Consider the following 17,459-nt stretch of genomic DNA (forward strand, 5'->3'; position numbering starts at 1 on the left):
TTTCAGTATAAAAAATGCATGTTAAACTGAATTTGATGATTTTAACTCATCAATTTTCAGATTGAACTAGCTAATGATTTTGTGTTTTTGTCTTTTTAGGATACGCCGGATGTTGTGGAAGAAGGGCAGCCATTTAATCTCTACACTGAAATACGCCTGCTCAATGGACACAGCGACATTGTCCGTAAACTCGCTAAACTTGACAGTAAAAGGTTTGTTCTGTCTGTTTTGTTGTTTCTTTCAAAGTACATTGTCACCAGTGGAATTGTTACTAATATTCGCAGTCATTAACAATTTGCCTGATTTGTCAATCAAGTTTCAATCATGAATATCCAACAGTTCTGGTCTTATATCCATTCAGAGATATAGGAGGACACTGTAACTATCTACCAGTCTTAGAAGAAAAAGGAGTTGACACTTCATATTGATGCTATCAATTTTATTCAATAATCACTTTGAAAACTTGAAAACTACAAGAAATAAAGAAGTAGATAACATTAAAAAAAAAGGAAGAAGACATTTCGATGGAAAAATAGACAAAAAGAGAAAATGGACAAATTCACAAAGGGGAGAATCATAATTACCTTTTTGCCTCTCTATCAGCAGTAATTCAAATAAGAAAGGGAACACTATTTGGTTCTTGTTTGAGTCAAAAGGTTTGCAGTAAATAAGGGCAGCACAAACTAATAAAAAAAAACAAGTGTTAATTATCAAGTTATCAAAACCGCTTCAATAACTAGCTATTTGTTAAATATATGAAAAAATTACCTAATAATCTAATATATAAACAGCTATATGTCTGTTTGTCTGTCAGTCTGTCTATTTCCATATTTTCAAACTCTATCTCCTCCGAAACTAAAAGTTGCCTCAAATGATTGAAGTTTTTACGGGTTGTTCTTTTATGGGACTTTAGTCGGTTAAAGTTGTTTTTAAGGAATCAAAAATGGGTCAAAATTTTAAAAAATCGTTAAACATTTTGTACATTCATCTTAGTTTATTTTTAATTTTTAATCAGTTTATATGCGTGTTACGTTGGTACAGTGGTAACATCACCAGCTTTGAATGCTACAGTTTTGATTTCAATTCTAACTGATGGCACCTAAACACTTTTTTTTTACTTTTGAAATCACGACCCTATAATAATATATACGAAATCTGGACAAATTAAAATCTCATATTTTATTTTACACCGAAGCAAAGCCACTCCACTCCCTGCTAGTAATAATAATAAGAAGAAGAAGAATATATAAAAACGTCCATTTAGTGACCATTGTAGACACTTTGGTGATTGTCTCATCAGCAAGAGATATGATCCTGAATGGGATTCACACTTATTGGGTTTAACCCTCCAGATAATATCTTTTAAAACAATCCTGATGCACTTTTGGAGTATATCATATGGGGGTATGGGGGGGGGTAAAGTCTAATGATTTGGAGCCCTGGGTGATGTTCACACAATATATCAGGGTCATAGGGGTCAGCAAGCCTTCCCTCAAATGTATGCTCAACATCAGGAGCAGGTGTGACATCACATGGCTCAAAGAGAGAGTGAGTCAGAGAGGTAGGTAGTCAGTTTGAAGTTTTTTAAGCACACAACATGAGTAGAGAATATCTTAAGATCAACGATAAATTAAGGAACCACCAGTCCAAAAGAACTGTGATCAAAAGCAAGATAAGGTAATGATCACAGTTCAATAAAAGGTTCTTCCTTTGAACTTCTCTTTTCTTTGTGTTGTTGTATCCAATTAAATATTTAATTCCAGAGCGAATTTACCTCTGAACATGATTGTAAAATGACTGCCACAGTTACGAAGGATTTCTGTAGTTGAACGTAGGAGATGTGAGGTATGTTTCTGAACATCCACAGATTTTATTTGTTTGTGACTTGTGTGATATTAGACTTCTCCTGATAGGTTAGATAATGTAGCAGTTGGACATTTATAATTGAAACTTGGTGGACAAGCCAGTTATAGACTGAAGTTTATTTGTGGGAACGGATTGTGAATTTAATTAATGCCTTTATGAGTGGCATTTTTTGTCCATCATCTTTTTACATTTTTTATTTGTTTTTTGTTTTTTTCAACTTTATTTGAACAAGGTCAGTTTATTTGAATCAGGTCAGTTTATTTGAACCAGGTCAGTTTATTTAAACAAGGTCAGTTTATTTGAACAAGTTCAGTTTATTTAAACAAGGTCAGTTTATTTGAACCAAGTCAGTTTACAGATGTAATTTGAAGAACTACTGTTGTAAAATGGAGTCCCCTTGGAAACAAGGGAGAACAGAAAATGGGAATAGAACAAAGATCAAAGGGAAAAAGGAGAAGAAAGAAGAGAGAGAGAAAAAGAGTATGTGTTTTTCTTTGAATGGAAGTTGAAGAGGCAACCAAAACTGTAAAATTGTGGGGAGTCTTTGTCACAAGTGCACTTTAACTCATCAGAATAATTTTGTTTTGTTTTCAATTTTGAAAGAGTTATACCAGTGAAAATCCAAAAAGTTAAAAACACTATCAATAATTCCCCCCACTCTTTATCTGTGCCTAAACTTAAACGTAGAATCCATTAACAAAGTTTCTTTCTTAGAACTGCACACCTGTGGAACTCTCTTCTGTTTGCCTGGTCGTCTTCAAGTCCAACGTAAACAAGTTCTTGAGGAGTCATCCCCTTAAATAATCCAATTTACCAAATTTCCACTAGTAATGATTACTACGATATTGTCCCATTGACATTGTACACTCATTAACTCTTATCCTCGAGTGGCCTCTGGGCCTTGATAAGTGGTGACTCCTAAAATGATAAGACGATCCAATAGAGTAATAAAGTACAACAGAAAACATTAAATGACAAAACTTTTTTTTTCAATCCTTTGAGGTGAGTCTTCATAATTTGTGTATTCATTCTTTTGCGGACTGTTATCCTCATCTTTATAGTTGTTGTTTATCACATTTTGGCCAATTTATCCTCTGAAGAAGGCCAGAGGATGAGTTGGCCGAAACATGATGAAACAACAACTATGAAGATTAGAACAACAGTCCAGAGAAGAATAAATACACAAGACATTGAATTTTATTAAGATTGTTAAAAATTTAGCGACAATATTTCAAAATAAATTATATTTAAAATTTACAAATAAAATGTAACATTCTATATTTCAAAATAATTATTTTCAAAACAAATTTTCTCATGCACAAATAAAATGTAACATTCAGTTTAGAATATTATGAAATGGTAGGAATGTATTTTCAACAGTAATCTGTAATGTGGCCTGTAAAAAAAAATCAATATTATTTTTTGATCTGATGAAAGATGAAAAAATCTCTTCTAAATTGAGTTTATTTGTGTCCATTTTTGGATAAAGTATTCCATCAATTAAACAAGTATTAATTTTGAATAGTCTTCCTTTTCTGCTAGTATAACTCTTCTGAAAATGAAAACAAAAAAATACTTTTGATAAGTTAAAATGCACTTGTGCTTGAGTTTTTTAATCCCCCTTCATCTGGTTCATAACTTTCTAGTTGATAGAAAAAACTGTCCATCTCTTGTTGACATGTTATAAATAGTTTGCTCAATGGGAAGTGGCATCTAAAGGTTGATGTAGTTGGTTTAAAACAGTTGCATTTGAGAATAATTGCATTTGTTTATGAATGTACAAATCTCAATTGCTTTAGTTGTGCAGTTGTTGTTTGTCCAGTAAATGCATTATACAAACTGACACAAATAATTTTCAGAATAAAGAAGATATCTTGCAGGCAAACCTGTACGATTTGAAAGTCTAAATGATGTATTAATCTCCTTTCCGAAACAAACTCATACCCAACAGGAAGTGCTAATTTGCGGCTTTCCTTAAGGTACGATGTAGATATGAACATAAATAATCTAACTTGAACACTGTCTTTTATTGTTATGAATTATTATGCAATTCCATGGCTTCTTAAAAATATTCTTTTTTTTTTCTTTCAAGGTTTGCTTCTGCGGCCGATGATGCTACAATCATTATTTGGAATATTGAGGTAAAGTCACACCAATCCTGTGTGCGTGTATTTCTATAAATGTAAAATTAGCTATTGAATGTACAGGTTTCATTTCTAGTCTAATTAGCATAAAAGGTCTAAATGTAGGCTATATTCCAATCATAACTCCTTTTCAGGATTATTTATATAATAAATAATTATCATTGTTGATAGACACAGAATCGTTTTCATCCAAATCATTTATTCATATTTATGTTTTACCACTTACACAAAAAAAAAAACACTTTAATTCAACTTATATACCAACTAACCTAAGAAAGTTCTGTCTGTTCATTGAATGAAGTTGAAATATATATACAGGCTCCTTCAGTCTTGGACAGACTAAGGATACCCATGAAGGGTTGCCTGCGTGAGATTTTTGTGACAGTAGGTGCGCAATCTCCAACCACACCTCTCCTGAGTTGACATTGTTAAATACCAGTGGCAAGTGAATTACAGGACGACTGGAAACAAATGCCGATATAAGCGGAGATCATATACAGCACCTAAAATTCCCAAATGGTCACCCATCTGATACTAACCAGGCTCAATGTTCCTTAACTTCGGTGATCTGACGAGAACCGGTGTGTCAACGCGATTATGTCGTATACCGTTGACAAAGGTATGTTTTCAAAAATTCAAATCTGGAGATCTGTCCCTCCATAATGATTCTCATAGTGAATGATTACAGATCTTGAATGACAGTCGAACGTGTGGTGAACATGCAAGATAGTTCAGTGTTAATGATGAAACAATTAAGTAAGACTTACAAACTAAGCAAGTGGGTTCCGCAAACGCTGTTGAAGGTCCACACAGAACAATGAGTGGCAGTCGGTGTATTTCGCCACCAAACCACATCCTGATTCAACTGATTACCAATGATAAAAAGTGGGTTCTGCATGAAACTCTTAAGCATTCCATACATTAGTTGTCTCCTCACACCGTAAACCATCTATGCACTAATGTAAGATTATGCTTTGTGTCTGATGGACAGGTCATTAATTGATTCATTATGAACTGCTACTGAGCCAAATAGTTACTGGAGACCTATACTTGCAGTAATTAAAATGTATTACGTTAAAAGAAAAAGCCAGCACAGGTGAATTGCAAATGTCTGCTTTTCCTCCATGACAACGGCAGGCTGCATGCCGTGCAAGTGGTCAGGGATACCATACAGTAACTTGGGTGGGAGGCTTTGTACCATCCACCTTATTCACCTGACCTTGTGCCATCTGATTTTCACTCCCTGGAAAATCTTTGTGGGAAATCCTTCCCTAATGAAACAGACTTGTGCTAAGCCCTCACTGACTTCTTTGCATCCAAAAATGCGCGTGTTTTACTGCAAGAGGATTGAATAACTGGAGACAAATTGGCAGGTGATGGATGCTGATGATGATTAATTTGAAGACAAAATATAAGTAACACATACTTTGAAGCATTCTTTTTTTTTTCTTTCAGAAAAAGGACAGAACTTTTTTGGTTACCGTGTAGTTGTATGTATTTTATTTTACTCCTAAACTAATAATCAATTATTATGAATTTTAAAACAGGTTCTAGGCATAAGGGGCTATAATAGGGTTAGTTCAATTGTAAAAAGCAGGCGGAAGCCATATTTGAACATTCAAATGCCTCTGATTTTTGTGAAATTTTAATATCCTAAAATTTTGAGGTATCTGAATTTTCATGAAAGGCTTTCATCTCTTTTTATCCCCTTTACATAAAATTAAATATAATACACATTTCAACTCCTTACGCCCAGTAGCTGTATTCTCAAACTCATAATAATTTATTAATTAGTTTAGAAATTAATTATGTACATGCGACTGTATAAACATATTACAGATTACTGTTGAAAATACATTCCTTCCATTTCAAAATATTCTAAACTGAATGTTACATTTTATTTGTGCATGAGAAAATTTGTTTTGAAAATAATTATTTTGAAATATAGAATGTTACATTTTATTTGTAAATTTTACATACTAGAACCCCAGGTCAGATGAAAATAAATCCCTGAATGGAATGGGTTTGCATCACTTATGTAAAATCAACATATAATATAATGATACTAACCCTTATATCTAGAATCCTTATTCTAATTTTTATCGAAACCCATTACATTATTTTGATTCTACAAAGTGTCTAAAATTTATAGCTTAAGCTTAAGGGATTTTAAGAAGAAATTGAAATTCAGGAAATCATGTTTAATTGGTATATAATAACTATGGATCAAATTTAATGCAAATCTGAAATACTTAATTTTCAAGTGAGAAATTTTTTCCCATTTATGACAATCCCCTCCCTTCCCTGAAAACTCTAAAATATTCTAAAGAAACTGAAATTTTGGAAATATTTATAAATTGATGTCTATTAAATATAATTAAAAATCTGAATTTTTTTACGCACTTCACAAAAAACTAAATTAAGCTAAAGATATCCCTTACATTTAGTGGCTGCATACCAAATGTCATAATGCTATAAAATATTTTCATCCATCGGCACATGTTTCGTCAATGTTATGACTCATCAGTGTGGCTAGGACCAGCAAGATTTAAAATCAGGACTCAAGGGGTTGGTGTCTGGTTCTTATGTATTAAACTAAACAAAACTGGCAGGAGTAATGGGGAAAATTATATCATATATAAACAAAGCGATTTATTTATTTGTATAAGAAACATTTAAACAAAGTAGTTCTTTTTATGAAAGCGTATTGTCTTAAATATGTGAAAATCATTACCTTCTTTGTCAGAATGCTCCACTCATAGGGGAGCAAATATATATATGTATGTGTGTGTGTGTGTGTGTGTGTGTGTGTGTGTGTGTGTGCGTGCATGTGTGTACAACCTCCAACAGTTTTTTTATGGTAAACATAAATGATCCCTATAATAATATTAGAACTAGAGTTAATTATTGGAAGCAAACTAATGCTGTGATTGAAAGGGATTAACTTACAAGCAAAAGAATTTTTCAATGTATGACTTGATATTAAAAGTTATATATAATATATATATATAATATATAATCTATATATATATAAAAGCGAAAATGTGTGTATGTATGTTTGTATGTGTGTTTGTGTGTCTGCTAAAAACTTTCGACAGACACAACGAAAATTCACAAACTCGGTATCATATTGAAGCCCCATCCTTCGCCCGAAAAATTTGTCCAAAAACATTTATTTTTTTCACCCCGAAATCGACAATTTTTGACAGGGGGGGGGGGTCAACAAAAACCGTCCCCTCGTGACGACGACCGGTTCTACGCATGCGTCAGATGACGTCATTTACTTTAAATAGTTGAAGAACTGACTAAATTTCATGTACGTCCCGTTAGCTCAGTTGGTTAGTGCGTTGGTTCATTATCTAAATGCTTTGGGTTCGAATCGTGGTGTGAGATGTCTTTTTTTTTTTCAATTTTTAAATTTAAATATTGAACCAGTGTTATTTAAGCCATTTTTCACATAACGTTCGTTTTTCTATTTTTATTTTTACTTCGCTTATCCACCCCCGACCACACACCCAAAAACACCTGGGTACCCACTGATTTTTTAAATTTTAATATCAAATCAGGCTTATTTAAGCCATTTTTCACATGTTTTTCTGGGGGGGGGGTTTAACGTTCGTTTTTCTGTTTTCTTTTTTCTTTTTTTTGATTTTTACATTTAACATTGTTCGTTTGCCTTACGTTAGTTTTTTTGTGTTTTTTTTGATGTTTTGATTATCCCCCCCCACTTAAGTTTTAACGTTCGTTTTTATGTTTTCTTTTTTACTTCGCTTATAACAAACAAACCTGGTCATTGACCTCATTTGCTGAATAGCTACTGCTTACGTCATCGTCGTCGTTGTCGTCGTCATAATGCTCTACGACTTCCGTGCGGGCACCTGTCAATTTGGTTCTTACTTAAATAAATTCAAACATCTTTCAGTAGCTCATTCTGGCTGGCCGAACGGTTCATGTTTTTTTCACATTTTATTTTCAAACTTCGCCTCAGGGCTTCGGGTTCGATCCTACCCCCACCCCCGGGTTTCTTTTTGATTTAACAGCACACACACCTCCAAACCCCCGGGCAACGCCGGGTACCCTCGCTAGTATATAATAAATTAATAACATATATATATATATATATATATAATATATAATAAATTAATTGAAAAAAGAAACTAATAAAGTGCTTGATCATAAGTTCTACAAGAGTTAATGTAAAGTACTTTATATTAAAATTCATTGTCTGTTTAGTAGGGACATTTTTCTCAAAGTCTTTTGACTATGTAAAGTATTGAGGATTCGATCTGACAATAACACGATGGTTTCTGTCTCAGAGAACATATGTTCTGAATAATGAAACTGGTATACGAAACAAATGCTGTAATGTATAGTTTTTAAATAAAATACTCTCTCAATATATATAAATAAACACACACACATACACATGCACATGTATTTATTTATTTATATTTGTGTTACAGAAGATTAGAAAAACACCAGGACCATCAGTTTCAAATCCCAAGACACAGATATAAACAGAGGCTGAATAAAAGTATTATTTATGATAATAAATTTCCTTGTAAATTCTAATTTACAATCTTGATTTCTTTTCATTATGACAAGCTCTACCCCCTATTGTGTTTGTATTGAGCATTTTTATTTGGTTGGGATTACTATATAAATATAAAAATTCATATTAGTTTTAAGTTTACACTTGCTTCTATTGGGTAAACTTTTCATTCCTATTGCCCTAGTATATATATATATATATATATATATATATATATATATATATATATATATATATATATATATATATATATATATGTATGAGGTGCCTTAAATAAGTTTCCAGACTTATTTAGTGCAGGCATTTTAAATTGTCATAGTCTCTTGAAACTTCAGTATGTTATTGCTATATATCTTATAAGATGACTGACTAATTTTTATGATTTCAGGTTCAAATGAACAGCTACAACAGGAATTGGAATACACCCTTCTAAAGCCTGATTGTCACAGCTGGTGAATTTCAAAAATGTAATCTGAACATGAGGAAACTTTAAAAGAACGATGTGCAATAAAATTCTGTTTTAAACTTAGAAAAAATGCCACAGAAACGTATGGAATGCTTCAGACTGCTTTTGAACCATCTTGTATGAATCAAGCATCAGTTTTTGAGTAACATAAGCGATTCAAGGCAGCCCAGGAGTCTATGAGGGATGATGCAAAAAAAAAACCTTTCCATGTGACTGCAGCCGAGATTGAACTCACTACACAAGTTTGTAGCGTAATTCAAATCTTGTCCGTAGCTGAATCCTTGATTCTTTGCTAGGGCTATCAAGGGTATTTTTATCGTGAAGCCATCACTAGATGGGTTGCCTGCCACAGCTTAAAAGAGACCCATCTAACCTTGAGAGAAGGATATACCATGCTATGGAACGGTGAGAGGTGTGAAAAGAGTAAGGAAGTTAGAACACCAGAGTTGATTGGCCAAATAAAGAATTTCATGAACATCGTGTGTCTATAAACACAGTTTGATGTCAGTGTGGGAATTGTAAAGTAATATTTTGGAAATGTCACAACCATAAACATCCGAAAAGCCAACATGGAAGTTTTAGAAACCTATCATGAGAAATGTCCATTCAAAGAATTATTGGAAAGTACTTTCTTATGTTAATGTGCAACCCTGTCTAACCAGAAATAACGAAACGTGTTTGGGATAAATTTAACAATTTTATTATGAAAAAGAGAAGGCGTTTGGTATCTATAAAATTTCATTGATTTAAAAAAAAAAGATAGGCAAGAAAATTTGACTATTGTCGAAAAGTTTTACTTAAAATAATCGTCATTAACATATGTTGCAGCCTCAATCAGAACCTGGAAGCTGAAGCAATCTGATTTTACACTTTTCCTTGATTTTAACTCTGTCAATTAATTGGTCTCTTGTAGTACGGGTACGGCAATTGGTATCTTTCTCGACCGCACTCCATACATAATAATCAATCAGGTTAAGATCAAGGAAGTTTTGAAGCCAAACATTGGGATTTATGTAATCGTAAAAATTGGCTAACAACCATTTTTGACTTTCTCTTGGGTGTATCAGGGGGCTGAATCCTGCTGCTATGCATACAGCCTATTACAGGGTGACCCAAATAAATGGGCCCCAACTCTAATTAGGCCCCGTTTCTCAGTATTTTGTCCGAATGAAATGAAACTTTGGTCATAACTAGTTTATTATATTCAAAACATCACATCAAAACACTAGGGTCTTTGGCCTTTTTTTCGCTGTTGACTGTAAAATGCTCAGAAAAACAATTGAATGTCCTCTGTTTTTGGGGGGGTAACCCTGTATTAGCTACCTTGTTATCCGAGGCTTAAGTACAGTGATTAGCAACTCCACGTAGGCATCTGAATTCAACCTGACACCCTGTTTGAAAAAATGTGGAGGCATCACATCATCCTTTGAAGACACAAATCTGAAAATCATGATAGTTTTCATTGATTTAAAAAAAATTCAATAGGCAAGGAAATTTGACTATTATTGAAAAGTTTTACTTAAAATAATCACCATTAACATGTATTGCGGCCTCAATCAGGGCTCGGAACCTGGAGAAAACTTAGCCCTGATTTGGGGAAAATTTAGTCTGCATTACTCTAGGAATATCCTTAGGATTGTAAGCAAACCATTCTTTTGATTTGGCAAATGTTTTTTTCATCAGAAGGTAACCAGATTGTTTGTTGCTCCACAGGATGTTTCACTTTTTGGGACTTCACCTTTACGGGGCCCGTGTATGGCTTGCACTCATAACAGAAGCAGCCTTGGATCACCATGCTTGGACAGCCAGTGTTCAGAGCAGGGTGAACTTGTTGGAAAGAGCTGACTTAACTGACCCAAGGTCAATACTGCAAATATGACTAGGACTAACCTCCAGCCTTCTTCAGATGCATCTTTTCAAATTCGAGAATCTTTTACAGAATTTTAAATTGAACTCTTTGTTTCTTCCACAGGGTACATTGGTTCCATTCTAGGTAGAAGTGTCAATTATTTTTATTTTATTCTTCGTTGTTATCTAGAAGACAGTCATTTAGAGCTAATCAACACCTTTAACCTTTACACCACATGACATAATGGTCCAAGGCATTAAAAAAAGTCCAACTTTGAAAATCAATCTCTTGTTACATTCGGAAATGTATATTGCTTATAAAATGTTTGTGTAATAAATTGTATGTGTGTGCAGTAGAAGTATCCACACCCATTAAAAAATTCCATCATCTGATCATCGAAGGTAAATGCAAAACAAAAAAAAAGTAATTGCAAAATATCCTGTGATGTTTAGAGTCAAAATTAAGATTTTTTTTACCTATTTCAAAATGACTGGTTCTAAAGTCAAACGAAACGTTGCAAATAGAATTTATGTTGATGTAAACTGACTTTTCTTTGATTTCCTAAAACATATTTAGCTGACAATTATTCTTATAGAAGAAAGAGAATGCTATTTGGATACCTGAGTTTGACATAAAGATCCTAGAATTCAAAAAGCTGCATCTGAAAAAGGTCAGAGATTACGTCAGCCAGAACGTTATAAAAATAACATGAGAATAATTTAAATAATAAAGCAAATTTGCTTGAATCAGGATGGTATGATTTGTTTTTGGACTGGCTTGATTTTATTGTTGGCATTGGTTTCATTGATTCTTTCAGGTACTTACAGGGGGTGTAACATTATACACCTTTTTTCATAATGATGTCATTATATTTTAATGGACCCAACACATTGTAGACTCCATCGCAAGGAACAGAAGAAAAGAAAAAACTCGACTCACTTTCTTTTTTTAACAAAAACCTTTATATTTGGTATTTCCAACAACGCATATTTTCTAAATATTTAAACTATTCATTTCTCCTTTTCCAACTGCGTGTGACTGCTCATCTCTGATCTGACGCTTCTGTCCTCTTTCATGTCTTGAACACATCTCGAATCCTTTACATCATGACTATGTTTCAAATACGTGTTTCTCTGAACACCAGCCACTCCTTCGAACACTCCTTCTTCGATCACATGTCCTTTTTATCTCTGCTGTAATGTCCTTTCCTGTTCTCTTGTGTCTTAAACACATCTCAAATCTGCTACATCTCGAATATCTACTTCTCTGAAAACCAGCCATGCCTCAAACACCACTCCTCTGAACACTCAATGCTCTTTCTTCTCGGCCCTCGCCAGATGTTTTTTTTTATTGTCTCTGCTGTGACGTCACATTTGGGCAGCAGGTTTGGTCATTTGCATATGTCATACACTGCTGCTGCTCCCAGTATCAGCGGTTTTATTACAGGGGAATCAGATGAAGATTGCCAATATCCATAACTGAAAGTGGTGCTATGCAACTAACTGGATTTGAACTCAGAACAAGTTATTATCTGTGTTATTGCCCACTTTACCACTTGTTAAAGGTGTAGATTGACAACTATTTTGTTATTTTAATTTTGACCTGTCAACATTTAATTATTATTGTTTTATTCATTTTTGTTTTTTTTAGAGTGGACAAAAATTATTTACCCTTCAAGGCCACAGCCTTCCCATCACTTGTATTATGACATTAAAATTGCCCGAGGGAATCAATAAATCAGTTCTACTGTTAACCGGATCTTCTGATCGACAAATACGGGTAAGTCATCTTGCCACACTACCATGTTTGGCAGCTTGTCTTATATTTTACACAATATGACATTTTAAAACTGTTATGAAATGAGTATGTGAGTTGTAAAACACAAATAGGAAGAAATAATTGAGTGAAAACGATTTTATGTGATCAACGCTAACAATGATTTATTTAAACTATTTTAAAACTGAAAAGGAATTAGTATGAAATGAAGAGGTTTGCTAAGCTGTCCTTGATAAGCATCTATTGAATTATTCACTTGTTATTGTCTGGTCAAAATACAGGAGGTTTGCTAAGCTGTCCTCTTATAACTCTGCTTAAAATATCTTTTTGCAAGAGAGATGACTTTAGGGTAAAAGAGTTATTTCTCTTCAAACACAGGGGTCCATCCTAGGCTTAACTCTCTTCCTGATATACATCAATGATCTCCCAAAACACATAGTTAAATCATTCGTTGACATCTATGCTGATGACACGACCATCTATGGCAACACATCAAAGGCCGTAAATGACAAAGTTCTCTCACATTGTCTCTCCTCTGATCTTGAGCATGTGGTAAATTGGGGGAGGAGGTGGCTAGTTACTTTTAATGCATCTAAACCAAGCTCCTATCTTTACATCATCAATGCTCTGATACCCATCTGGCATCAATTGATATGGGTGGCTTCGTCTAGGGGAAGCTCCATGTTTTGATAAGCTTCTGGGCTTGACCTTTACCCCTGACCTGAAATGGAATACATACATCAAGTCAGTTGCCAAGATCGCTGGAAAAATGGTAGGATCCTTCTACTGCTCCAGAAGATATCTCACCCCTGATGCAATTCTCTATCTGTATAAAAGCCAAGTACGTCCAAGGATGGAGTACTGCTGTCATATCTGAGCAGGAGCTGCTAAAAACAGTCTATCCTGCCTTGACAGAGTACAAAATAGGCTTCGTGGCCTATTGGGTGATGCCCTTTTCTCTTCCCTGCAACCTCTCTCCCACAGGAGAGACGTTGCAAGCCTGTCTTTGTTTTATCGTTACTACCATGGCAGGTGCTTGTCTGAACTCCAATCTCTCACGAAAAACACCCGCCTAGCTGAAACCACTGTCAAAAATTTTCCCCACTCCTTATCTGTGCCAAAATCAAAACGTAGATTCCATGAACAAAGCTTCTTTCTTAGAAATGCACGCCTGTGGAACTCTGTTCCGGTTGCCTGTTTCTCACCTGACTACAACCTGGATATCTTCAAGTCCAATGTGAACAAATTCCTGATGAACCGCTTCCTTAAGTAAGACACTTTATTAAATCTCCAATACTAACGTACTGTACACACAATAACCCTTATCCCCGAGTGGCTTCCGGCCTTGATAAGTGGTGACTAACTAAAAAAAAAAAAAAAACATTTTTAGTCGCGTGAAAGCGACTCTATAAGTCACTCCGTTGGTCGGTCTGTCAGTCTGTCCGTAACACTTTTGTGCTTGGCCTTTTTGGTTAAGATCAAAGGTCTGTTGTTAATAGATGCTGTTCTTAGCTTTTTAAGCTTTTCTTCGCCTTTTGACCAAGATCAAAGTGTAGTGTAGTATCATTTTTTTATTTTTACACGCTAATAAAAAATGTTTTAAAAATTGGGTGCTAAGTCCCCAAGTACGAAAGGGCGAATGCGGTATTATGGGGAAAAAAGATTCTAGCTAAGAGAAACTTTTGTTTAGTTCTAGAGTGACAAAGATGACCAACGACCCTCATTCCCCCCCCCACTTTTGAGTTGGCCTTGTGCCTAAGTTTTTTGTTCATGTTCATTTTTTCCTGAATAAAAGATTTAATATCTCAAAGTGTAGTATCTGTTCCGGCAGATTCTGCAAGCAAAGACCAAATGTGGGGGCAACTCCACATATAAGACCTTGGTCAATGTAGGGGCAACCCTTCATACCAATTGTCACTATCCAGCTCCCCTACTCCTCGGGGAGTTGGTCCCCATTTCCCCTTTACTCCTCACATTAAAAATCGGCCTTTTGCCTAATTTGCTCGATGGGGGAGCAAATAAATACCCTTTTTTTGGCCTTTTGGCCAAGATCAAAAATTCAAAAACTTTTTATTTACTAATGAAATTGAATTTTATTTTTTCACACATGCACACACACACAAAATTTAATAAAAAAAAAAAAAAAATGCATACACAAACACACAGACAACTGTTTATAAATTGTAAATATGTTTTTGATTCTTAAACACTGGGGATTTATTAGTTAGATTGATAGATAGATAGAGTGAATGAGGTATTTTGATAAATGTTGCCAGTCAAGAGTAAGACTCAAAAGTCTACATTTATTACTTTTAATCACTTTAGTCACAAAGACCCTGAACCCTTTCCCTCCCCAATTTCTTGTAGGGCCTTGTGCCTAATTTTGTTGTTTAAAGATCTTTTGTTTTTTACTTAATTGTATTTTCAAAATTTTTAAAAGCAATAAAATATATAAACAAGATCAAAGTGTAGTATCTGTTCTTACTACATGCTGTACTTATGTTTGTAACTTTGTGATATAAAGTGGGTGATCACTTTTCTGTATCAATTTAATGTAAAATGAATCACCCACTTTACTTCCAGTCAGTATCAAAGCCATTCAAGTCATTCTTCAGATCATTCAAGTTGTTTTTGAAGGATTCCAGTTATTTTTTTAAGCATTCAAGTTATTCTTAAGGACATTCAATTCATCCTTAAGTTCATTAAAGTCATTCTAAGTCATTTACTTTTTATTTATTTAAGTCATTTCAGCCCATTTTTTTCAGTCATTTTAGTTTATCTTTAAGAATTTCGTGTCAATCCTATATTCACGCATTCATTCATTACACGAGAGCACGCGACTAATGGCTATCGACCTTGTTCTTGATAGAATTTTCTATCTATCAAACAAAAACTCAAAGATTTCATTTTTCTTAAATCTGCATCATCAAGAATTATTGTTTTATTTTAATATTAATTCTTCTAAAGTAATCAGCTTAAAATCATATCAAGTTCTCTTGCCAACATTATCCTTTGTACGCATGCCCTTATAGCACTCTTATGTGCACACGTAGAGATTCAGGAACACTTTCTTTGTCTTCCCTGATAAATTTTACATACGAATACACTTTTATATTTTATTTTATTTATTATTTTTTTTTTTACATGGGGGTCACCACTTATCAAGGCCCGAAGGCCACTCAGGGATAAGGGTTATTGCGTGTACAGTAATCAATGAGATAGTATTGTAGTAACCATTAATATTGGGGGTTTTGATAGAGTCTTACTTAAGGGGGCGGTTTGTCAGGAGTTTGTTTATGTTGGACTTGAAGACGTCCAAGTTGTAGTCAGGTGGGAAACAGACAAGCGGCAGAGAGTTCCACTGGTGTGCAATTCTAAGAAAGAAGCTCTGCTCATGGAATCTACGTCTGGATTTAGGCACAGATAAAGAGTGGGGAAAATTATTGACATTGTAGATTCTCTAACCTTTTTTCTATAAGGAACATACAAACCCGTACATGCACAATTTTTAGGGGATTCTGAGTAACTTAAGGGTAGGGACACATAGATATTTTGCACATAGAGGGTAACATAAAGATTTGAGACTACTTCCATTGTCTTCCCCTAGAATATTTTATACATATGATAAAATTTCATCAAAATGTGATACATTTGAAGTTTTTTGAGTTTTTTTTTTGTTTTTTTTTACATGGGTATCACCACTTATCAAGGCCTTGATGCCTCTCGAGGATAAGGGTTAAAGAGTGTACAGTAGAAATTGGACAATATAGTAATCGTTAGTAATGGAAATTTGGTGAATTTGTTAACTTATATGGAATGGCTCATCAAAAACTTGTTTACATTAGACTTGAAGACAGCCATATTGTAATCAGCTGGAAAGCAGGAAAACGGAAGACAATTCCATAGGGGTGTAGTTCTGATAAAGAAGCTTTGCTCATGGAATCTACGTTTAGGTTTAGGTACAGATAAAGAGTTTTAAAGGAAGTTTGCCCCTCCCCCAGCTTCTTTAGGTTAGGGAGGCACTAAGAGATTCAGGACCATTTCTATTGTCTTCCTCAGAAAATATTATACACATGATTTAAATTTCATATAAATCTAATATATAAACAGCTATATGCCTGTCTGTCCGTCTCTCTCTCCATAGTTTCAAACTCTATCTTCACCGAAACACAAAGTCACAGAGCGGCACTAGGGGTCTCAAATGATTGGAGTTTTTACAGGCCATTCTTGTATGGGTCTTCAGCCAGTTAAATTTGTTTTTAAGGGGTCAAAAATGGGTCAAAATTTAAAAAAATCGTTAAATATTTTGTACATTCATGTTAGTTTATTTTTAATTTTTAATCAGTTCATATGCGTGTCACGTTGGTACATGTTGAAATGCTACAGTTTTGGTTTGGATTCTAGCTGGTGGCACCTTAATACTTCTTTCTAACTTTTGAAATCACACCTCTATAATAATATATATGAAATCTCGACAAATTAAAATACCATATTTAAGCCTATTTTACGCCCGGGCAAAGCCAAGCGCCCCCCCCCCCGCCGCTAATAGGATATATTTGAATTCTTAAGGGAGTTATTCCCCCATAGCACTCTTATGTGTGCACGTAGAGATTCAGGAACACTTTCTTTGTCTTCCCTGGTAAATTTTACATAAGAATACATTTTTAGATTTTATGTAAATTCTCTAATCTTTCTTTCTATAAGGAACATACAAACACACACAGACATTGAGTTTTATATATGCAAATTCATGTTACTTACCCATTTATGGCAATAAAAGGATAAAATAAATCCGATGGCATGAAT

At 34.3% G+C, this 17,459-nt stretch overlaps 1 protein-coding gene across 1 annotated transcript in view; it reads left to right on the forward strand.

Moving 5' to 3' along the window:
• Positions 1–17,459, forward strand: part of LOC145239811 (WD repeat-containing protein 41-like) — an 81,798-nt gene that overhangs the window by 22,653 nt on the left and 41,686 nt on the right. Inside the window, exons 2-4 of the mRNA XM_080103339.1 lie at positions 100–212; positions 3,959–4,007; positions 12,528–12,656. Of these exons, the coding sequence (XP_079959465.1) occupies positions 100–212; positions 3,959–4,007; positions 12,528–12,656 (291 nt within the window). The remainder of the gene's footprint in view (positions 1–99; positions 213–3,958; positions 4,008–12,527; positions 12,657–17,459) is intronic.

This window comes from Euprymna scolopes, chromosome 19 (assembly GCF_053919585.1).
Source record: "Euprymna scolopes isolate OS-2025 chromosome 19, ASM5391958v1, whole genome shotgun sequence".
Lineage (NCBI taxonomy): Eukaryota > Metazoa > Mollusca > Cephalopoda > Sepiida > Sepiolidae > Euprymna > Euprymna scolopes.